The sequence below is a fragment of the Gastrolobium bilobum genome, unplaced genomic scaffold (genome assembly GCF_033153095.1).
Source record: "Gastrolobium bilobum isolate Gb01-03AN ecotype WA unplaced genomic scaffold, APGP_CSIRO_Gbil_v1 utg1055, whole genome shotgun sequence".
Taxonomy (NCBI): domain Eukaryota; kingdom Viridiplantae; phylum Streptophyta; class Magnoliopsida; order Fabales; family Fabaceae; genus Gastrolobium; species Gastrolobium bilobum.
The window spans coordinates 78,327-97,419 of record NW_026896488.1 but is presented as its reverse complement, the minus strand read 5'-3'; the positions used below and the strand labels follow the sequence as shown (position 1 = coordinate 97,419).

General features: G+C 36.1%; 3 protein-coding genes across 3 annotated transcripts; all 3 read left to right on the top strand.

Moving 5' to 3' along the window:
• Window positions 1-874: 874 nt before the first annotated feature.
• On the top strand, window positions 875-4,740 carry LOC133299974 (uncharacterized). The gene is made up of 5 exons (XM_061499461.1): window positions 875-1,222; window positions 1,303-2,837; window positions 3,505-3,918; window positions 4,002-4,210; window positions 4,291-4,740. The coding sequence occupies exons 1-5, from the start codon at window positions 1,119-1,121 to the stop codon at window positions 4,543-4,545; spliced, it is 2,517 nt and encodes an 838-aa protein (XP_061355445.1). The 5' UTR covers window positions 875-1,118; the 3' UTR covers window positions 4,546-4,740.
• Window positions 4,741-7,212: 2,472 nt separating this feature from the next.
• On the top strand, window positions 7,213-9,351 carry LOC133299968 (uncharacterized). The gene is made up of 2 exons (XM_061499455.1): window positions 7,213-7,563; window positions 7,633-9,351. The coding sequence occupies exons 1-2, from the start codon at window positions 7,213-7,215 to the stop codon at window positions 9,349-9,351; spliced, it is 2,070 nt and encodes a 689-aa protein (XP_061355439.1).
• A 3,263-nt stretch (window positions 9,352-12,614) lies between these two features.
• Window positions 12,615-14,704, top strand: LOC133299972 (large ribosomal subunit protein eL34-like). The gene is made up of 4 exons (XM_061499459.1): window positions 12,615-12,772; window positions 12,899-12,978; window positions 14,209-14,318; window positions 14,408-14,704. Exons 1-4 carry the CDS (start codon window positions 12,694-12,696, stop codon window positions 14,499-14,501), a joined length of 363 nt encoding a protein of 120 aa, XP_061355443.1. The 5' UTR covers window positions 12,615-12,693; the 3' UTR covers window positions 14,502-14,704.
• The last annotated feature ends 4,389 nt before the right edge of the window (window positions 14,705-19,093 follow it).

Genomic DNA, 19,093 nt, shown 5'->3' with positions numbered 1-19,093 from the left:
TTGTTCGGGTTATAGTTAGTCACTATGATCATGAATATATAGAGTCGTCTATGTTTTGTCCTCAACAAAAGCACACATTTACATACATTTTGGATTGATTTATCAACTCATTTAATCAATGAGCAAACTTAAAAAAAGTTTTCTTCTTATTTAGATAAATATATGTGCGAAGAGTGCTCCACATATTGATTTAACATCTTTCTTCTTACATTTTTTCATCATTCATCCTTTTCTCCTAGCAGGTAGGGTTGGTTTCTTGACCATAAATCAGTGGTAGAGTGGAGCAGATTTTGGACCTAGATTAAAATTAAAAATAAAAGAGTAAACAATCTTTTTAGTCCCTGTCAATATCTACGAAGTCCTTTTTAGTCCCTGGCAATAAAAAAGGACCAAATTGGTCCCTGAAATTATAAAAAAAGGGTTATGTTAGTCCTTATGTCAACTCCCAAATATGTAGAGTGGCCCTTTTCTTGTACTTTCAGGGACCAATTTGGTTCTTTTTTATTGCCAGAGACTGAAAAGAACTTCGTAGATATTTTCAGGGACTAAAAAAGGTATTTACTCAAAATAAAAATAAAAATTCTTATTCTTCTTGTCCCTACCAACCCAAAGAAGAGAAACTTTAGGAGTTGCTAAGCTTCCAAGACATTGACCCACTGAATCCGAGCAGCACTCACAAATTCCAAGTTAAGTGAACAAATAAGGCTCAAAACACTGCCTTAATTAAAGGCAAGTACAGACACAGAGTCCACTTCAACTCTCTGAAACGTGTCAAGCAGAATACCATGCCACGTGTCACCCCACGAACTGTTAAAGGAAACTACTACTAACTGCTGATACAACGAAACCAAATGAAATCAAATTATCATATTTTTTTGTCCAAAATTCGCAGGTTGTCCTTTTTTTCCTTGTACATATGTGCACAATCTTCTCCCACAATCTCGCTCTTCAGGTTCAAAAATAAATTATTTTCTACATCTCACGGATTTCGCTATCTGCTAGTGGGAAGAGTCCACTCCACTGTTCATCAATGAATGTTTCCACATAAAATCAAAATCTTCCCAAGAGCCTTTTTATGCTTTAAAACCTACATTGATTCCATCATCAACGCATGATTTATGAATGATTTTGTTAACATGTTGTGGGCCTTTGGTTCTTTGCGGGTTTTCATCTCCAATTATGTTCTCTATTCATTTGGATTGATACTCAGATACATCTTCAGGTTTGTTGAAATTTGGTGGTGTTTTGTGGTGTTTATATGAATGCATGGAAAATACTAATGCTTTGTTTGTTTTCTTTCAGGTTTCTTCAATTAGGTGATGCATCAAACGAGCTCACTGTTCCGACACAACTACAAGCTGATGGAACCGAGAGGAACCAGTTTCATGATTCTAAGATTGATGGGTTCGGAGAAGAGCTGGCTAATTTCCTATTTTGGAGTGAAGAAAGAGAAGAAACAGAGAGCTCTGTTACGAAGGAGATTGAGTCTAACATTCATGAAGATAGTACGGATAGAGGAACAGAAGAAGATGGATCTGTTTTAATGGAGAGTGACTCTGTTGAATATCTTATTCATGAAGATGGTAAGGAAAGTGAAGGAGAAACAGAGGGGTTTGTTTCCATGGAAACTGACTCTAATGTTCATGAAGATGGTAAGATAATAGAGGAAAATGAAACAGAGAGCTCTGTTTTCAAGGATGAGAAGTCTAATTATGTTCATCATGATAGTAAGGAGAGAGAAGAAGAAGAAAAGGAAGAAGAAGAAGAAAAAGAGGGTTCAGTTTTTGTGGAAACTGAATCAGTAACAAACACTAATAAGTGTCAGTACTTGATAGGAAAAGATATCAGTGGGTTCATAGAAGAACCAACAACATTGAGGTTCAGTTTTCGAGATTTTTATATGAGTCCAGATGTTTCACATGTTTCTGATAATTCATATGCCGACGACACTGAAATTATTGCCGACAAGGAAATTTCAGTGCTTGATTCGGAGAAATACCCTGTAGCTGGAGAAGAAAGAGAGGAATTTGTTCTAGAAGATGTTACTATGCCTTCTAGCGATATTCCATTTCGCTTTGAGAGTGAGGCGTTTGGTGGAACTGATTCATCTGATGAAGATTATTTTCTTTTCAATGAAAATTCAGTGACATCTGATTCAGAGTCAGAATCATCTTGCTCAAGTGGTCTAATCTGGGGAAACAGTAACAAAATCGATGATTCAATTACATATCAGTTTCTGGGTGGTAAAAGTGGCGGTGAAGGATTTGAATCTGAGATTTTGAAGCTGATGATGAGAGAGGAAAGAACAGAAGATGTGGAGGAAAAACAATCTTCGTGTGATAGAAAAGTTTCAGAATTTAAAGTTCATGGCATTTATTCTGAAGATGGGTATATAGAAATGGAACCGGGCATGAAGGATTTGAAGTTTTTGAATGTGCATGGTTTTGGTGGTATAGACTCTATCAAACCTGTGGTCAAAGATCAAAAAGAAGGTTCACACCATGAAGAAGAGGAATTGAGTGTATTAGAGTCTGATGAGCAAGATGAGGATGACTTTGAATGGGAGCATGATGATTTAGTAGAACAGTTGAAATTGGAATTGAAAAATGCAAGGCAAGGAGGACTTGCCACAATTTTAGAAGAAGAAGAAGAGGAGGAGGAGGAAGAGGAGGAGCAAACAGAGCCCACAAAAGTAGCTGAAGATCTAAAGCCACTGAAAATTGAAGAGAAGCTCGAGTACAAAGATCATATTGATGAAATTGAAAAGGTTTACAAGAGCTATGCAGAGAAAATGCGGAAACTTGATATCATGAATTACCAGATCATGCATGCATTAGGTGAGAGCTAAATTCATTTCTATGTTAAACTCTTGCAGTGGAACATATCAGATTTGGACAATTTCATTGTTGTTGGTAAACTGAAGTCTTAAGAGTCTTCACTATATTGATCACAGATGATTAATCCAAAGTTCTATTTTTCACACTTCCAAAAACTGCAGATTGAAGTTTTTCCTGGCCTAATTTCATGATCTTTTCTCACACAATATTTTTTCTTGATAAATTCTTGTCATTTTTATTCAGTTTGAAAATATTTTTTTTAGAGACAACTCTTGGATACGATCTTGTCATGGTGGGCCATTATCTATCTTACACCCATCATATTTTGCTAATAATGTGTACATAAAGCTATTCATATCTTTTTATTTTGCTAATAATAACACCAGAGATAGTGACAAGTCTTCATCATAAATTTCAATTCCATTCTCTAGCAATCCTTTTCCTATTTTCATAGGTCTACTCTACACATTAAAATATCTGTGACTGTGATTGTTCTCCTTTTTTCTAGAGTATAAAGCATTCAATAAAGATGAAGGAACCTCCAATATTACTTTTGATTTTTGACTGGGTTCGGTTTCTAATATTATACTCTAAGCAAAGAAAACTTATTTATTTAGCAATGATCATGTCTTTAATTATGACTAATCTACTTTGCCATCAATTGTAGGTCTTCTTCAACTTAAAGACCCTCTTAAGTTAATTTCAATACCAAAACCCACCATCTCAGGTGCTAAGCCTGTAATCTCTCAGAATTTGTGGTCACGCAAAGCTTCAAAGAACACATCTAACCCACTACTAAAGCTTGTTCATGAACTGCATAGAGATTTGGAATTGGTATATGTTGGGCAGGTTTGCCTCTCATGGGAAATCCTATGTTGGCAACACAAGAAAGCTCATGAGTTACAACAATATGATTCACAAGGGTCTCATAGGTATAACCTTGTTGCTGATGAGTTTCAACTTTTTCAAGTCTTAGTGCAGAGATTCATAGAGAATGAGCCATTTCAAGGCCCCAGGATTCAGAACTATGTCAAGAACCGATGTGTGATTCGCAACCTGCTCCAAGTTCCAGCCATTAAAGGTGACAAAATGAACCATAATTCAGTTCTTTTACACAGTGCAACCTCGAGTGAGATGCTAATTTTTGTTGTGACTGCTTCACAGATGATGGTAAAGGGGATGAGGAGCACCCTATTGCAAGCGGAATGTTAGCAGACATCATCAAGGAATCAATGAGGGTGTTCTGGGAATTTGTTAAAGCAGATAAAGATTATGGGAATGTGATCCTTAAAGTTTCTCATCAAATTGGAACTGGTCTCAAAGACCCTGAAGTTTCAGGTCTTCTAGTAGACATTAGAACACAACTACAGAAGGTATGGTTTCTACTAAAACTAACATTTCTGTATACACTTGACACTTTTATTTCCTACAATCTTGGGGTTGCATGTTGCAGAAGGAGAGAAAGCTCAAGGACATAGTGAGAACTGGGAATTGCATAGTAAAGAAGTTCCAAAAGCACCATGAGGATCCACTTGATCATGAACAGTTGGTAGCTCAGGTTGGGTTGAGATTGATTTCAAGGGTGGTAAACATGTCAAAATTGAGAAAAGAACAGCTAATATGGTGTCATGAAAAGTTACACAGAATCAAATTTTTGAGCAGGAAAATCGTCCAGGTGGAACCTTCTTTTTTGCTCTTTCCATGTTGACTCATCCACGGGCATTTCTTCTCATATGTAGAGATACATTTTCACAGAAAATGATATACTAGCTTAAATAGAAATTGGACTGATGGCACAAAAATTCTCACTGTATATATATAATCTATGTATAAGCTTCTTGCTAATACATCATGGTTGTCTAATAAATTGTAAGCTTATGCAAAGTTTTGGTGTCAAATTTGTTTCCGCATTATACTAGTGCTGAGTATAAGTTTGGCCACGTCTCCTATGCATTATTTGTTCATGTTATTTACAAATTTGGCACATAATTTGCTGTATAGCCTATACAGCATATCTGAAATCCTGGGAATGATGTACAAGCTAATTAGTGTATCTTTGCCTATATTTGAGTTAGTTTAGCTTGCATTATTGAATGCTAGAAAACTATATGTTAAAATATTTATATTGTTTTTTAGAAATAATTATATTTAAAATATTTAATGATACTTTTACTATTAATCTATACTGTAACTTGTAAAGTTTAGGGTTTTTTTTTTAATTGTAGAAAAATATGCTATTATTCTAACTTGCGTTGTTGTAAATAGCACTTTTCTGTGTGATTTGGATTTACATACTTATGATTTTTTAACATCCTAATTATCCAACGCATAATTAATATATATATTTTTATTAAAAAAAGTTTCTTGTCTAAGTTAAGAATATGATAAATTTTATAAATTAATAATTTAAAATTATTTTAATCGTACTTTTTTTTTTGGTAAAAATTTTAATCGTACTTTAACAAGCCAGAATTAGGTTCAATTTTTTGCACAAAAAGATTAGCAGACCAAAGGTTCAAATATTTTACAAGTAAACCTGGCCTAACTTGATGTTAATATAATTTTAATTCCAACAATTATTATTGGGATCTCTTCCAATTGATTAATCAATTTAAATAAAAATTTATAATAAATATATTTTATCATAATACTATTATCAATTATCATTATGTGATGACTATATGAATGAACTAATTTGATAATATAAATTTCAATTCTATTATTTCTCACCTATTGTATTATTATTAGTAATATGGAATAATAAGGCACTTTAAATAAATTGTTTCTTACTTATGGTTGATATATTTTTACCTGGGTTTGTATGAATTCAATATAACATTATACTCTACCATGATCGAGTCTTCTCGAGTCCAAGATTAAGATGGGCCCTAAAATCCAATCAAAATCTCAAGTTATAACCAAGTCAGGAGAATGGTCATCTACAATCATGATGAACATGTTTTAGCGCAGTTGGATTTAAGGCATCAAATTACTACAATTAACCATTTTATATTTGTTGGGACACATTTGTTGTCTCTTTAAAGTGTTAATGACAATGACGAAGACATCTAATGTGTAGTGTGCTAAAGTATGCTTCAATTACTATATAATTTTATATTTTAATACTATTTTTTCCTTTTAAATATGTTTTATTATTTTAATGTTAGCACTATTATATGTAGGGGGAATACTTTCTCATGTTGTTGGAGAAAGTATTTATCATGTCACTCATACATTGATATGTGTATTTTATTATTATTTTAATTTCTTAATGGTGGGACCTATTGTTGCAACCCTGCCTTCTGGGCCAATGGGAGATAGGCCTAAACGTATCACTAGGAGGCAGTGGCGGACCTGTGTATGTTTTAGTGTGTGCAAGTGCACACACAAATTTTTTGAAGAAAAAAAAAATTTATATTTTGGGTTATGAACAAAAATTACAGGATCCAATTTAATCCTTAAAAAAAAGTCGACTCGTGATCCCTTTAAAATTTAAAATAGACCCATGTTAGTCCTTTTGAGGGATTAATGTAGGTCTTTTTGAATTTCAGAGGACCATGATTTTGATTATCTAGGTCTATTTTTGAATTCTGAGAGATCACGAGTAGACTTTTTTTCCCCTAAGAGATTAAATTGAGGCCCGTAATTTTTGTTGAGGATCCAAAATATTCTATTGTAACAGTTTAGTTGACTCTTGATTACTTTTTTTATATTAAGTTAAAGTTTTTTTTATATATATTCTTTTGTATTTTAATATATTTAAAATTTTCTTCAATTTTTTTCCTTTATTCTTTTATTCTAAGTGTGCAGACATTAAAAAAATATTCTAGGTCCGCTATTGCTAGGAGGCCCGTCCATCTAAGGGATTATTTTCAATGAAGAGTTGTTTAACTTTAGCCTTACTTTTAAGAAAAGCCGAGGAGATGATTGTAATTAGAAAATACTAAATTGTTTAAAAAAACGGTTATTAAGCCCATGAGGGGCGTGAATAGAAAATGAGAAAAGATTGGACAAATTTGTTTCTCTCTCTACTCAAATTCTCTCTCCTTCACACGTTTTTCTCCCTTCTTCTCTTGAACTTAGATCTGATACCCTTCATTGGTGCTTTCATCTAACCTCTTCTTCCCGTTTATTCATGGCGGATAACACCAGAATGCGAGAACTCCATCAGCGTTTGGAAACCTTAGAGCAGCAATTTCACGCTGCTGAATTAGTCAGTGCGCAACAATAATTGGACCTGCAAGATTCTCGCTCGCAGCTGCTGGCATCACAGCATGTCAGCAACAGATGCAAGAGTCCCAACTCCATTCTTAGCAAGATCTGACCCGAATACTGGAATTGCAGCAGCATTCTCCGGGTGGTTCCAATCCTGCACATGGATTTAGGAGCTGCTCCCCATACAGGTTCTCGTCAGGTCAAGTTAGACTATCCTCGTTTCCACTCCGGTGACCCCACAACTTGGATTATCGCTGTCGACCGCTACTTTGCATTTTATCAGGTACCTTTACTTGATCGCTTAAATCTAGCTGCCTTCTACTTGGATGAACCTGCGACCAGTTGGTTTACTGGCTCTGGTCAGAATGGTTTATTGTCGGATTGGAGGACGTTTTGTGTCGCCCTGCACCGTCGGTTTGGACAATCGGAATTCGAAGACCCAGCTGGTGCTTTCGTAAAAATTCATCAAACTGGATCCGTGTTAGACTATCAATCTAATTTTGAAAAACTTGTGAGTAAGGTTCCTGGCCTCTCTTCTACCTTACTACGCAACATTTTTATTTCGGGGTTAAAATCCTAGATCCGACGTTCTGTTTTGACTCATAGGCCACATGACTATCACGAGGCTTTTTCTTTGGCACGAGTATATGAAGACCAATCTATGGAGTTTCGTTCCTCTAGACCTTGGCAGTCCTCTGCCAAACACCTTGCCGCTCCGTCCGCACCACCACCTACCACTATTGTTTCAACCACCACAAAACCCATTTCTGCTTTACCCATTCGAAGATTATCCCCAGCTAAAATGCAACTGAAACGGGAAAAGAATTTGTGTTACACATGTGACGAACCCTACTCTTTTGGATACAAATGTAAAGGCAGTGCTACCTTGTTGTATTTTGAAGGCACTGAGGATGAATCCGAACCACCATCTCTTTTACCTGAGGAAGATCCACCACCTAGTGAGCCTACTCCTGCCATCTATTTTAATGCTCTTTTTGGACATTACAGCTCACGTTCCTTCCGTCTCCAGGGTTCCATACTGGGCAAAGGGGTTCAGGTTTTAGTTGATGGGGGTAGTACCCACAACTTTATTACGGCACGAATGGCTTCTTTCATTGGTTTAACTCTACATCACATTCCTCCATTTCAGGTCCAAGTTGGTAATGGTGAGGCTTTTCCTTGTATTGCCTCATGTCAGGGGGTCCAATTGATGCTTCAGTCGCATACCTTTGGGGCTGACCTGTTTGTTTTGAACCTTAAAGGGGCTGACGTCGTCCTGGGTATTCAATGGCTATCCTCGTTGGATCCAATAATCACCGATTATGGCTGTTTGACTATGTCTTTTACCCTCAATGGTGTTATTGTTAGCTTGCACAGGGATGAAACCAACATCCCAACTGCACTCACTAATGCCCAACTTCATAAATTAGTGGCCCAAGATTCTATCTCATCTTACTTTATGTGTTTTTCCAGCACTATTTCCGATACCACCTTATCCATATCACCGCCCCAACCACTGCCCCAAATCCAACATATTTTAAACCATTTCCCTGATGTCTTCATCACCCCTACATCCTTGCCCCCTTACCGACCTTTTAACCATCATATTCACTTACTTCCTAACTCCAAACCAATCCAAGTCCGTCCTTACCGCTACCCTCACTTCCAAAAGACAGAGATTGAACGTTTGGTAGCCGAAATGTTAGAGACCGGCTTAATTCAACCCAGTCAATTGACCTTCAGTTCCCCTGTTCTTCTGGTGCGTAAGAAAGACGACACATGGCGGTTCTGTGTTGATTACCATGCCCTTAACACCATTACAGTGCTAGATAAATTTCCTATCCCCACAGTGGATGAACTCCTAGATGAGCTGCATAGCGCTCAGATATTTTCAAAGCTAGATTTGCGGTCTGGGTACCACCAGATCAAGATGCACCTCCACGATGTGCATGAAACTGTTTTTCGCACCCACAATGGTCATTTTGAATTTCTGGTCCTTCCATTTGGGTTGTCTAATGCACCGGCAACTTTCCAGGCGACTATGAATCATGTTTTCAGCAGTTTCTCACAACGGTTTGTCGTCATTTTCTTTGATGATATCCTTATTTATAGTCCGTCGCTTCTGGAACACGCAGGCCACGTGGTACAAGTGTTGCAAACTTTACGTCAACATCAGTTTTTTGCTAAACTAACAAAGTGTTCTTTTGCAGTTTCCTCTATTCACTTCCTTGGTCACATTATATCTGCCATGGGGGTCTCACCCGATCCATCTAAGGTGGATGTTGTGCAGATTTATTAAGGGTTACTATCGTAGATTTATTAAGGGTTACACTATTGTTGCTGCCCCTCTCACTGATTTACTTTCTAAGGATGCTTTTGCCTGGAACTCAGCAGCAGAACAGACCTTTACTACCCTTAAGCAACTATTAACAACTGCTCTCATCTTGGCCTTACCTAATTTTAACATTCTGTTTGTTTTAGAGACGGACGCCTCTGGTGTGGGGGTGGGTGCGTGTTACTCCAATTGGAGCATCCAATCACATTTTTTAGTCGTAAATTATCCAAGCAGATGCAAGCTAAGTCCACTTACATACGGGAGATGTATGCCATCACTTTGGCAGTGTCAAAGTGGCGACAATACTTGCTTGGAACTACTTTTGTCATCAAAACAGACCATAAAAGCCTCCATCATTTGATGACTCAAGTGATCCAAACCCCTGATCAACAACAATTTCTTGCAAAGTTGTTGGGGTTCCATTTTGTGATCCAGTACAAGATAGGAAAGTCCAATGTGACCGTGGACGCATTATCGCGTCAACCAGAGTGGATTGCGGTTTCTCCATCCCCTGCTCTAATGGCCATTAATGGCCCTAAGTCCCAATACAACTCAATACTTAGGTCTGAATTACAAAAGATACCTATGCAAATAAAATTTTACAACAGTTACAATGTGCTCCTTCTAATTGGCCACACTGGCAGGAGAAAAATGGCTTCCTATTTCATCGCCACCGCTTATTTATTCCTGCGGGCTCTTCCTTGATTCCAGCTCTCCTTCATGAATTCCATTCTTCCAAGGTGCGAGGTCACGCAAGGGTCCACCACACACTTCTTAGATTGACTGCTTCTTTCACCTGGCCAAGTATCAAAAAAGATGTTCAGCAATATATTCGTGGCTTTGAAGTGTGTCAGAAAACTAAATCACCCAATCACTACCCTTACGGTCTTCTTCAACCGCTTCCTATTCCTGACACCATCTGGTCCGAATTGTCAATGGATTTTATTACCCATTTACCTAATTCAGGAGGGTTTACAGATATTATGGTAGTGGTGGATAGGCTCACTAAAGGGGCTCGTTTTGTGGCCCTGACTCCTAAATACACGGCGAGCAAGATTGCACAGGTGTTCTAGGATAATATTGGCAAATTACATGGACCACCAAAATCTATTGTTTCCGACAGAGACCCTATCTTTATCAGTAATTTTTGGCAGGCCCTCTTCAAGTTACAAGGGACACAACTCAAGTTTAGCTCTGCTTACCACCCACAAACGGACGGCCAAACAGAGAGAGTAAACCTCAGTTTAGAACAGTACCTTCGCTGTTTTGTTCATGAACATCCTTCTGCATGGTTTCGCTACTTGAGTTGGGCAGAGTATCATTAGAATACGACCCATAACCGATCCTTAGGGTTCTCTCCGTTTCAGGCCACGTATAGACGCGTTCCTCCTTGCTTGCTCAAATACTCTTTAGGCACCACCACTGTTGCAGCCGTGGATTCAGAACTCCAACAGCGATCCTCGATCCTTGCCACATTGAAACAAAATTTGAGAAAAGCACAAGTCTTGATGAAGCATTATGCCGATCGGAAACATAAAGCTCTTACCTTTAAAGTCAGCGATCTGGTCCTCTTACGTCTTCAGCCCTACCGCCAGTTGACCATCCACCGCCGCTCTTCCCATAAACTCAGTCTCCATTTCTTTGGGCCTTTTGAGATCCGGGAATGTATTGGTAACGTTGCTTACCGTCTCCAGCTTCCAGAGGGATTGCGTGTGCACCCTATTTTTCACATTTCCCTTTTGCAGACTTTTGTTTCGTCCGGACAACATCAGACTCATAGCTTCTCAACGAACGTTCCCCCAGTCCCACCCATCCATAAACCCGCCGCTGTTGTATCTCGTCGGACGATCTGGCGACGCGGCAAGGAAATCCCACAGGTGTTGGTTCAGTGGCTCAAGTTGCCACTGGATGCTGCGACGTGGGAGGATGAACCTCTCCTTCTTGAGGGTACTCTTGAAAAAGAAAACCCTTTACCATCTGCACACGTTACACAGGAGCTCCAGGACCTCGATGGGACAACGCCTGCTGTCCCTGTTTCCTCTTGTCCCAATGCCGAGGAAGTGGTTGCCAGCTGCGTTCAACCACAAGCTGCTGACAAGTACCTTCCAGCCCACCCCTTAGACTCAATCCCCAATGGGCCCATGACCGTCGCGGACGAGGCTCAACTTGAAGGGGAAGGGGATGTTGCAACCCTGCCTTCTGGGCCAATGGGAGATAGGCCCAAACGTATCACTAGGAGGCCCGTCCATCTAAGGGATTATTTTCAATGAAAAGTTGTTTAACTTTAGCCTTACTTTTAAGAAAAGCCGAGGAGATGATTGTAATTAGAAAATATTAAATTGTTTATAGAAAAACGGTTATTAAGCCCATGAGGGGCGTGAATAGAAAATGAGAAAAGATTGGACAAATTTGTTTCTCTCTACTCAAATTCTCTTTTCTTCACACGTTTTTCTCCTTTCTTCTCTTGAACTTAGATCTGATACCCTTCACCTATCTTAAACATGTGTGTGTAAAAAAGTTTATTTTCTCATGTGAAACGAGAAAAACAAAACCCTTACATGTATGTTTCAAAATTGCTTCAATTAGACATGCTTTAAGATGCTGTTGTGTACAAAGATATTACCATAAATATCTCATTATTGTCTTTTGTTTGTTCAACAGATCTAATTTTATTTTATTCTTTAGACTTGAAGTATATTATGTTCAAGTTAATCTAATCAAAATTTAGCGTAACATATTATTCTTGACTATGAGTTGACACACAATCCTAAAAATTAGCCAAATCAAAATGTTAAGTTTTCCAATGATTTAGTGATGGAAGTAAATTGACCGAGTCGATTACTTAAAACACTTTATTTTGAGTATGAGATTAATCTTTATTTGCGGTATTGATGTTGTCTCTATGAATTCAAATCTTATCATTGCAAATACCCATTAACCATAACCATTGAGTTTAAATTGAGTTATTACCACAACAATGCTTTGTGATTTTTTTTTTTAAAAAAAAGAACTTTCAATTTTTCCTACTTATCTCTAAATTATTAAATTCTATTTTTGAATTTTTGCATCTACCAGATCCATGTTAATATATTTTTACCTAGTATAGCACAGATTCAAATTTTCCCTTTTCAACTTTCAAGGTACACCAACTGCCATCGAACGGTCAGAGATGAGTACGTCTTTAGAGCCGTTAGATCTAGGGTATCAAAAGGCAGCAAATCATCCTTTAATACCTCGCTGCGGCGCAAACGTTGGTTCCTCTGAAAACCCTAGTAGAGTAGACGCAGACGCGGAGCGTGATCGAAGATGGTGCAGCGTCTCACCTATCGCAAGCGGCATAGCTATGCCACCAAATCCAACCAGCACAGGGTTGTCAAGACCCCTGGTAATCTCATCACTCTCACACACGCGAATCGCGCTGTTTAATGAAGTTTCTGATTGAAGCAATTCAATTCAACTTGCGATCTCGTTCGATTCTAATGTGTTTGTGTTTGGTGTTATGGAAATGCAGGTGGGAAGCTCGTTTATCAGACCACTAAGAAGAGGGCCAGTGGACCCAAATGCCCCGTTACTGGAAAGAGGATTCAGGGGGTATGCATTCTATTACTTTTACAATTTTTTTCCGCAAAAGATGATTTTTTTTTTTTATTGTGTAAGTTGCCATGTTTTGTTATTGATTGTGCTTGTAGAAATAATTTTATTTTTCTCTTTCCGCGTATAGCTGTTGAGTTTTTTTTTTTCTTTTTTTTTTTCATATTTGCTTTGCCTTAGACCTGCTGAGATTTTTTTTTTCTTTTTCCTTTTTCGCATGCGCGTGTGAACATTTTTAAGGATGATGTTAGATAAATACTAGCTAGTGTGTGTAATTGGAGCCACGTGAGACTTTAAAAAAGAGAGCATTAGTGTGTTTAGGAGAAGCTGGGAACTTCCAAAAGCTCATATGTCGTGCTTAGATTATTGTATAAATTAACTTGTGTTATTGTCAATTTGTCATTCTTAGTTTCATGCTGAGTGGTAGGTATTTAATGTGTTGACTAATGGATTTGTATTCATATCTGTTTTAAAATTTGCGTATTGAAGTTCTAGCAGTGTGATTATCAAAATTGAATAATTTTCACAACCCAATTGTCCCTTAAGTTTTATCAGTTTGCCACCTTCCTAGCGTGTAAAACTGGTTGTGGAAGTTTGGTTGATGTCGAGTTTGTGCTTGATAGTTTTATGTCGTTTGGATTTCAAATTTTTAATGTTGATTGATGGTATGTAGAATGACATGTTGATCTGTCTCAGCTTGATTCCTCAGCATAGAGGGATTATATGACGCATGTATGATTTTCCACACTGATTGTTTTATTTATGTTGAGATATATAGTCTTATATTGGTTAGATGTGCAACTAATGTGGAATTTATAAGGCCTTGGACACTCCCACCCTTTGAGCTAGCTTTTGGGTGGTGTATCCCAAGGTTCTTTACATGGTATCAGAGCTTGAGCTCTCACCGCCTCCCACTTTCAAGTGGAATTAAAAAAAAGCACAAAAAAGGTAAACCAAAAATTGAAAATTGCCCTGTGCAATTCCACCCTTCTAGCCCAAAGGGCTTTTGCGTGAGGTGGCGTGTTGAGATATATAGTCCCACATTGGTTAGATGTGCAACTAATGTGGAGTTTATAAGGCTTTGGACACTCCCACTTTTTGAGCTAACTTTTGGGGTGGTGTATCCCAAGGTTTAAATATATATTGTTGAATGTCATTTCTTTGCAGTAGGTGTTGTTTCAAGTTTCAGCTTAGAAAGTTAATGCTGTAATTTATGCTTGACAATTGCAGATTCCACACTTACGGCCAGCACAATACAAGAGATCAAGGTTACCTAGAAACCGTAGGACTGTGAACCGGGCGTATGGTGGAGTTTTGTCCGGAGGGGCTGTCAGGGAAAGGTTTGTTCTACTCAATTTTTTGACGAATATAATTTATTTTTGGGTAGATTGGTAGAGTATCTTGCTTATAATTTTCTCTGGTTATATAGGATTATTCGTGCTTTCTTGGTTGAAGAGCAAAAGATTGTGAAAAAGGTCTTGAAGATCCAGAAGGCAAAGGAAAAGCAGGTCTCAAAAGCATGAACTTTGACGACAGCATGAGATAAAAGATATTTTTGGAGTACTTTTAAACTGTGATTATAGTCAATCACATTTAATTAGAGTTGTTCACATGTTAATTGTTCTTTTTTGAACTCATTTTAGAGCAATTGTTATATTTGTCGACAATTCCATTGTGATACAGTTTGCTTGCCCCTATTATCTTTTGATGGTGTTTATTGGCTTCATCTGGCTTCTATATGTTAAAAATGGGAAATGTTTGTCTCATCTTGCATGAGACAAGTTGTTTCATGCAACACATAAAAAAGTGAGTGGGACCCACTAGGAAGAAGAGAGAGAAAGGGAAAAAATGGGTCCTCCTCACTTTTTTGTGTGTTGCGTGAGACAATTTGTCTCATGCAACGTGAAAAAAACATATCCTGTTAAAAATAGTACCTGTAATTTCACTGCGATTGGGATATCTCTAAATTCTGACCTGCTTTACTGGTGGGTGTCTTTGGGCAAGGATCAATTTATGGGCTTTATTAGTTTCCTTTCACGTAAGATAGTTATCTTATGTTGTAGAGAGAAAATGAGTGGTTCCATAATTACAAGAAAAAAAATAGGTTCGAAAATCGAAGTAAGAGAACATGAGAGAAGTTATCTTATGTAATAGAAGAGTAATATTTCTCTCAATTTATACGGACAAATAAAAAGCAACCTTTTAGGGCAAGGATCAATTTATGGGCTTTATTAGTTTCCTTTCACGTAAGATAGTTATCTTATGTTGTAGAGAGAAAATGAGTGGTTCCATAATTACAAGAAAAAAAATAGGTTCGAAAATCGAAGTGAGAGAACATGAGAGAAGTTATCTTATGTAATAGAAGAATAATATTTCTCTCAATTTATACGGACAAATAAAAAGCAACCTTTTATTTGTAAACCTAAGAAAAAACTTCTAATGCACTGCAACGAGCAAATCACGAAGGATTACGTTCGCACTTTATTTAGCAGCATTCGAAGGCTTTATTTATAAGTATTCATGTTTAGTGCTTAAAGTTCAAGTTCCAAGATCAAATTTTAGGGAACAATCGTGCCTTTCATCTTGGCCACCAACTGACATGTCATGAGGAGGCAGTGTCTCCTTCATCAGAGGATGTTCCTGCAGGGCATTAACCCACATGAAAAACACGGGTTTTTCTTGGGTGCAATGACCTATGTTTATAGGCTTACTGAAATGCTTTGCAGGTGCAACAATTTGCACTCACCACAATGTCAAGTAGTCCTAATGTTTCGCCGTTGAAGAAAAGGATTTGCTGATGAAAATCTTCGTTGCCCCTTGTTCAAACACCCTTAGCATCTCATCCTTGTCTTCAATTGCTTTTAATCTTCCCCTATTGATTGACGGATGGGATAGGAACCAGGAATGATCTGAACATTAGCAAAATCCACGTTAACTTATTAACATATTAGTCATTAATTCATTATCACAGTTGATACTGTGATGCATGTATAAAAAAAAGGCCTTGATTTTTTCTTCTTGTATTAGAATGGTTTTTTTTATGGCTTAATTTGTTGTGAGCTTTACACTAGTTAAAAAAAAAATTGCATTTAAATCGATGGATCATGAGAGGACTCGTGATATTGTGTTTGGCAGAGGAAAAAAAAAATTTTATCCGGAAATTTTGATTTTTAGAAATATAATTTTTTATCCGATAATATCGTGTATCAAACGTCCCTTAGGAGTTTTTTTTTTTTCCGTAAAGAAGAGGGAACAAATAATGACAATGATGTACTTTCTGATCCAAGTAGTTGGCCCAGAAACGGAGTTTGGCCCTCTGATAAGGACCCTCTAGCAACAATATTGGATTGTGGTACCAAACCAAACCTCATCGATGTACTCGAATGACTGGTGACTCAGAAATTGGCTTTCTTTTGTGCAATAGTACTGAAACGGTGAAACCTTTTTGTGGACAGGATTATGCTGTAACCTGTACGAGTAACTCGCTTTTGTTTCTCAAATCTTTATCCACGTATTTGTTGGTATATACCCTTCACGGTTAGTGCAACCATGGGTCACTAAGGTATATTTGGTACAAGTATTCTAAAAGGATTCTTTGGTAAACTCAATTACCATATTTGGTAGAAGGAACAAAAATTAATTCTCGGATATTCAAGGATTACTGGTAGTTTGATTTATAAAGAAAAATCACTATTCAGATTATCAAAAATAATATGGTAATTCAGAATACCAAGTAAAAGGAAAGCACAACAATAATTTTTGAGACAAAAATACCCCAACACACATAAAAACTAGACCCAATCTATCAATTACAAAAGTAAAAATAGTTTGGGGTTATTTTTGTAAAATAACCTCATATTCCAAGTCATATTTCGTTCTAAACCAAACATGGAATCAGTAATCTTTATCCAATATTCCCGGTAATATTTTGGCGAACCATACACATTTTTCGTAAGATTCCAAGTAAACTCAATTTTTATTGTATTCCCATTAATCGTGATTCTTGGATACCAAAAAATTTCTCTTGTACCAAACACATCCTAAGGAGTAGCCCATGACCCGTCTAACACAACTTCGCTACTTTTCTCGTCCATTGGCTGAGAGGTTTTTATTCATGGTTATCTATGTTGCAAAGATATCAATATGGGATATGACACGTGATATAATATTTTCACATGTTAATTTTAAAAAATATTAAATTTTGATATGTTAGGACATGTTTTGATATTAAATAATATTTTTAATATATGTAATGTATATTATATTTAATGTTCAATAATTTAATAAAAAAATGAAGTTAAACTTATAATATCCATTAATTTTGTAAAGACATATAAGATATCTCAAATATTTATATTAAACTCAATAAAATGGTAATTGTAATTTAACGAATTTAATAGTTAGAACTAAAAATGCAGCGTGATGTTTGAATTTCTTTTAAGTCTTTGCATTGCGTGTTGAAATGTCGAAAATGTCAAGTACGACATCTCAGAATTTTTAAAGTATTGATGTATATTTGTTTTGCCCTCTTGCGTTGTGGGGTTTTATAACCTTCATGCGCATTATTTCAGTATATTTTTTTAGTGTGTTGGTAATCCAAAAATAGTCAAAAAAATTTGTACAACTGGTAATCCAACTGCATATGGTCCAAAAAACACATACACACAAAGATATATGGGAAAAAAATATCTAATGTTACTTTAGATAATTTTGTCTAATGTTCGCCAAAACGACGTCGTTTTGAGGTTGAAAATTTAAAAAATTAGAATAATAAAGACTATTATAACCCTGAAATAAATTGAAATTACAAATACGCTATGATTTCCACCCCAAAACAACGTCGTTTCGGCGAATATTAGATAAAGTTGTCTAAAGTAACTTTAGAAAAAACGAACCCAAGATATATATGGTTTATGTTTTCTTATGTCATATAAGAAAACATATCTCCAACTGTAGATACAATTTTCAATGTGGGATCCACTTGAAATTAAAAAATAATAAGTAAAAAGCTAATTTGGAACTATTTATGTGTCTGTAGGGAAAATTATTCTCTTATGTAACAAAAGAAAACATAAACCATATATATATATATATATATATATATATATATATATATATATATATATATAAACAGTTGCCTAACTTGTTGATAAGCCTTTTAATATGACTATGTCATATAAAAAGTATATTTTTTTTGTCTTGAAAATTAAAATTAAAACCTTTCTTAAATCCCAGTCCAACAGTTTGTATTAAGTTGCCTTTTTTTTAATGTAAGGAAAATGCAAACATGAAAAGTTTCAGTAAATGACAATTGTCTTTAATTAAAAACTTACTGCATATGTATTAACAAAAAGAAAAAAAAAAACTTACTGCATATATACAATTAGGCTAATCAGTGTGCTTTGTGCTTGATTGCGTAGTAAAGATATGCATATGAATCTTTTGGAATCTCTTAGTTTATTTGTGCTTGGTTATTTTGGGGCTTTTGTAAGATAGAGTCTGATCCTCTTTGCATTTCTTATGTGTATAATTTTTTTTTTGGTGGATTGCATTTCTTATATTTTTCTTTCTACAATGGAATGGAAAGATAGAAAAAATTAGAAAAGAAATTATAACGCCACACAATTTTGAGAAAGCTGAACTGTCTTTTTATTTTATTTTTTTATCAGAAATATGATGGAGCTACGGCATTTTAGACAAAATCAATCAAAATATAATAGACTGTGTTAAAAGTTGAACGAAGTTGATTTCCGCATCGTTTGTGTTCATCTATACACATATATTTGTCACTGAAATATAATCTCAAATCCCATTACGAAATGAGCAATATCCTACACCAATTACTAGACATACAAAAAATAATATCCTATTTTCACATTATTTGATCTAAATATAAATTCATTAAGATTCACACGAATTCATATTCATATATAATTTAATAATATGCGAACTCAATATGAAATTTTCTATATATTATTTTTGAATATAATTTTCTTTCAACCAACACCACCACTCTCTGCCATGATAAATTGATAATATCTAACTGAAACCTTTTCTTTTTGTAAAGACACACTCCCACTAATAAAGTGGAGGCCTTGAGGAATGATAACGGGGG